We start from the raw sequence: 5,845 nt of genomic DNA on the forward strand, positions 1-5,845 counted from the left end.
AATTGATTTATGGATTCTGATTTATGGGAACTGTATAGTTTTAAATTGAGAAATAAAATGCATTTTTCATGGCTTATTTTTATTTTTTTAAACTTATTACAATATATTTAGGATATTAAATCAAATATTTAGCTATATTTATGGAGCACATTTTGAATTGTTTGAATGCATTGTAATAAAATAATCATGAGCTTTTGAGTAGATTATGAATATTTCCCGCCAAAAAAATTAGAAGTACAAGAAGGCATTTCTGAGGTATTTCACTTATTGATTTGCTGGACACATATGTTTCTTCTATCAAAGCACACTTATTCTCAAACTGTATTTCAATTCAATTTTCAAATCAGGACTCCATAAGTCATCAGGTTTACATAAGTCATTGTTCATTTAATCACTTGAAAATGCCATGTCCTTGATTGCTTGGCATCAAGACGATACATTCACTAACTTCATCACACACTTTCATGTATACAACAGATTGAATCAACCTGTCTACACCAATAACACATTCGTTACCAGTTCTCATTACAGGCAATATGTGCTTTCCAGCTGGAATATTAAAAAAAACTGGATGTCATTTGAAACTTCATACATATCAAGAACAGCATAAACAGTGTCTGAAGTGGTAACAATTGCAAAGTATTTGATGTATCCCACCTTGCTGTCATCATACAAAACATAACTGCAAATGCGCTTTTTCATCCGAGCATATTTTGAAGAACTGAACTGCTGTCCTTGTAAACTTACTCTTTCAATTATTTTTACACACTGCTCATCAACTCCAAGCTTTTCAAGTAAGTCTTGTTCTATTCCTGATGATTCAAATGGTACCATTTTCCCACAAACATCGCAATTGTTTGCTTTATAAGTTATTTTCCATGCCCTGGATTCAACCTCATCCAATGAATTACTACGAAGAGTAGCCTGTATTTGTTTATACCACATACTTTGTTTTGTCACCATACCAGTTCCATGAACTGCTTGCAAAAGCATTGCATTGTTATCTTCAAAACTGAAGCAGCTCCAGGCCCACAAGGGACCCCACAGTTTGACAAAGTGAATCAAATGTGCACAAGTATTGTGCATATTAAGTCCACAACTACCTGGTTGATACAAATCTTTATATGTTGTCTGTTTTATGTTGTCCCCAAGAAGAATGTAAATTGCTTCCGATAGATAGCTGAAATGTTTCAGATAGTCGTCTGGCAAAAATTCCAATTAAACAAGGGATTCCGTAAAACAACAGCCAGCACTGTAACTCTGTTGCTTTCAGCGACATGTAATTGTTTTCTAAATCTCTAGGCAATCTTTCAATACAAGCTGGAGGACAAATTTTCTGAAGACGCTTTGAGATTTATTTTTAATTCTTTCCAATAAAAAAGTCATTGCCTGCATTTGTATGTGAAAACCATTTGGACAATAGCTGATTTGTTATGCCAGGTAGCACTCCATGCATATAGTCCGGCACTGTTCCTTCTACAAAACTGTATGTTTCAATAGAAGAAAGACCAGAGGCTCCCTTAAAACCCTTTACTGGTTTCTTGACAGTTCCTTGCACCATGCAACCTTGCACCTCATCATGTGTACGTAGCTTATAGTGCCCTTTTCTGTCTGGATAGTATCTAGCATACCCTTTTCCTTGTTTCACTGTTTTCCCTTCCGCTTCACATGTTATACATGGAAATTGCCCATTGAAGTACATCATATTAAGAACAGATGCTTTTGCGGGTAAATCGAACACACCACAAGCACTTTTAACTTTAACTGCAATATCTTGACCGTCAAACTGCATATGAATTCCTTCACTATACAGATGGTTCAACTGAGAACTTACACCTTTTAAGTATGACTGAAATGGAGGTTTGCCTTTCCCCTGCCAAATTCCTATCAACAGAGGGTTTTGCCTTGAAAATCTAGCTCTCGGATTAAGCTCATTGATAGCCAAGAACAAAGGCCAAAGCTCTACTTTCGATGAAGAATAAAGGTTTACTCCATCAGTATTTAACACAGCAGTCAGTGTATATGTTTCATCCCACAGGCATCTGAATCATTGTTTGTCACTAAAATATTGTTTAAAACCATTTTGGGTACATACAATGAGATAAACAACACATCTGAAGATATTTAGTGTCTTTGATATACAAAAAAGAAACAAGGTATGTAACTCAAACTTACCCGATTTCACGGAAGAGTCCAGTTTTATGTAAATTTCTCAACCAACATATAAACAATCAATTTTTGAGAAAGCACTTTGTGGGAAATCTGATGTTAATAATAATAGTAAGGATAATGGAAGTAAATAAAAAAAAATGCACAAATATAAAGTACAAAGATTTATAGATGTTATCTGGTTATAAATCTTTGATATATTAGTTTCGTGAGGACATAAATGGAGAATTATTTGGTGTTCAAATGTTAATATTTTGGCTAAAATGTTATTACTGGTATTTTATTTTCATTAAAATACACGTTGTCTAGTCAGACAATTTTGATATTCATTTTCCCTGTATTCAACAGGAAGTTGAATATAATAGACATTGAAAACTGTATGTAAATCTACTTAATGTTTTAATTGCTCAATTTAAAGATTACTGTTTGGTACAGAATTATTATTTTTAGCTCAGCTATTCGACATTTGAATTTGTTAGATATGTTCATAAACGCTAATATCTTGAAAACTATCAAAGATGGTTATTCCTTTAATAATTGGGTCATGTCAACCTTTCTGCTTCTTATTATAGAAATTTTATTCCCTTTCGGACACAGTAAAAACTCATTTAAAATTGTTCATCTTTATCAATGTTTACATTATTGTCGAATAGTTGAGCACTGGCTGTCTTATAGACAGCTTTTGTTGTTTGTTTTTTTTTATTAAAATTGAGTTTTAAAGATGTTGAATTACGTTTTATAATGTAGAAGGATACATTTTAGTGATGCCCCTTTATGGGACCTAGCAATATTGTGACTTCAATGGTATTGTCCGTTTAAACACTAACTTTGGGACTGAAATATCAGGTTTAAATTTGCCTCTTTTGGACCTGATAATACATGTATTCTATGAGCAATTCTGTGTGTGTACGAGTATATAATTTGGAAGACAATCAGTCTTTTATTGAGATATGTTAATGTTTATACATTGTAATTACATGCACAATAAAAGCTGATATATATAAAAGATTGCATCTATAACCACATGTTCTGGGTTCAAGGTCACTGTTACTGAAAATAGAAATACACTTTCTGCTTCATTAATTTAATTTGGTTTAAAATACTGTGATGAAACCCCATTTATAAAAAAACTTGAATGTGCCATGATACTCAGGTGAGCCATACGGGGCCATCATGGCCCTCTTGTTGTACTTTGATGTTGACAAAAACATTCTCTAGTCTGTTTATTTTATTGAAAATGGTTTAGATAAAAAACGTATTATGTTCATTTTATTAAAAAATGTTTAAATAAAACATATTAATAAATGCTGTGGTTTATGTTGACATTTTGCATAAGGTGAGCAATGCTTTCTCTCATTTCGATGCCAGATTTACTGTCACAATTAGAATTGTATGGCGCACTTAAATCATCCATTTCCAAAAAAAAAGGCCAAGTCTTCTTCAGTATCAGAACAGATGTTGTGAAGTGTACATGCTGCAATAACTATTTCAGGAATATCAATGGTTTTAGAGATGTCCATAAATTTTAGCTTTCTAAACCGACCCTTTAATATCCCAAATGTTTGCTCTATTAACTGTCGTTTTGCAGACAAACATTTGTTGAACAAGCATTTCTCAGTTGACAGGGTGCCTGTCTCTGGAAATTTCTTCATCAACCAGTTCAGTAAAGGATAGGCTTGATCACCAATGATGTAACTGATTTCCGGAATATACTTTTCTTTATTTTTACTAATTTCTTCATAAATAGGAGCACTTCTAAGAACAGTAGCATCATGACATCTTCCAGTACAACCACAGAATACATCAGTGAACTTTCTCTTATCGTCACAAATGCCTTGTAATATAAGTGAGTGAAACCCTTTTCGATTTATGTACGAACCTTCATCCTCATGAGGTGATTTGATAGGAATATGTGTTGAGTCAATCACACCTACACAACCTGGCAATGATGAAAAGCCACTTCGCACTTTTAAAAGAATATCAGGTCCAGAAAGAGTTGGCCAACGAATAAATTTAGGTGTCAAGTAACTTAAAATAGTCCTACAAAATTTCCTAGTGCACTTATACACACTGGATCTAGTAATATTGAAGCGGTCAGAAATTGAGCGGATTGACTCTAAGTTTCCCAAGTACCATAACGTTACAAGTAGCTCTTTCTCTAATGGTATTTGTTTCCTCCCCTTGTTGGTTGGCCCCTGTCCTTCCATGCTTCCTAAATATGTGAGTATTATTTCAAACGAAGGTCGTGTCAAACGAAAATGCTGTCGGAATTCATCAAAACTGTAACGTGGAATGGTCTCCTCAAAGAAATTTATGCTTCTTGTAGCGTTTTCTCTTATCTGAGCTGCAGATATGATAAAAATGTTGTTGTCGCTATCTATCTGTTCGGCAAAAATATCAACCGCTCTGCTCTGGAACTCTAAGAACTGCCAGGCACTCCCAATGAGCATTTTCTTTTCTGCAGCACAAATGTTAGTAGCCATATTTAAGTAATATGCCTTATCAGTGTGTTTTATTATCATCAATATCATGATTAAGATTGTATGTTTAATCAAAATCATGATTTCAGAAATAAAACACACCCCGGTCAAGCTGTACAATTGTAACTGCTCGGCAAAACTCGATTGTTACGAACTGCAACCGGTCTGTTCCGACGAAAAAATAATGTGTAGTGGGATAATTCCGATCGATGACCAAATTTCACGGCTTCACCCGAGAAGAGCACATGACATTGATAGTAACGTGTGCAAAATAAGTGTATCGTGTGCACTTTTTTCGAACAATGAATCGTCTGAACAACCACGGTCATGGCAGAAAGGCTGCTTTATTTTCTCGTCCAATGGGAGGACAGATTCATGAGCGTTATTCGACCAAAGAATGTTGTAGCTCCGAAGATGTTTTCGTACAAAGAAGGAGAGCTCATTACGGCTATATTTCAGAAAACAACGTACCGCGCTGTTATCAGTGACATCCACCGTAAGTGAAGTTCTTCCTCAATTTCATTTGAGCCGCAAACAATTGAAGAATTCTAACTTTTATCAACTTCATTAGCAAACAGAAAGATAATAGATAACACATGTCATAAAATAATTAAGTAACTTGTAAAAAAAGTTATATTCAATTTCAGAGATCTCCCGTCTGTAATATTATGAAAAGTTTTGTGTTAAAGTAAAAAAAAAATATCATGTAAATGATTCTTGGGTGAACCTCTACCAAAGTTGTTCAAAGAATTTCGATATGTCAAAAGCATGGCTGCCAAGGGCAGGGCCAGTTTTCCATATATGTCTACCTAGAAAGAAAATCTTTTTCTCCAAAACTACTGGTCCAATTTCAAAATAATTTCATAGAAATGATCCTTGGGTGGACCACTAACTAATTTGTTCAAAGAATGATTATACATGGATGTCAAAAAACATGGCTGCCAGGGGCGGGGTCAGTTTTCCTTATACATCTTTATTACAAAGATTCATGATTCAGGTGAGCGATACCATTATGGTCCTCTTGTTTGTAATGGACTAGTTCGATAGTGTTTTGCAGTGTCTAACGATACCAGGGGTAAAACGAACGGTCTGTCAAGTTATGAAGTCTTAAAATTGAAGTTCATGTCTATAATTTGACATTGTGATATTTATTGAAAAAATAGTTGAAATTGTTCACAGTTTGGCATTTTGTAATG

At 34.3% G+C, this 5,845-nt stretch overlaps 1 protein-coding gene across 1 annotated transcript; it reads right to left on the reverse strand.

Annotated features, from left to right (window-relative positions):
* Positions 1 to 3,575: 3,575 nt before the first annotated feature.
* LOC128241076 (putative nuclease HARBI1) lies at positions 3,576 to 4,652 on the reverse strand. The gene has a single exon (XM_052958060.1). The coding sequence runs from the start codon at positions 4,650 to 4,652 to the stop codon at positions 3,576 to 3,578; it is 1,077 nt and encodes a 358-aa protein (XP_052814020.1).
* Positions 4,653 to 5,845: the final 1,193 nt, after the last annotated feature.

The sequence above is a fragment of the Mya arenaria genome, chromosome 7, assembly GCF_026914265.1.
Source record: "Mya arenaria isolate MELC-2E11 chromosome 7, ASM2691426v1".
Lineage (NCBI taxonomy): Eukaryota > Metazoa > Mollusca > Bivalvia > Myida > Myidae > Mya > Mya arenaria.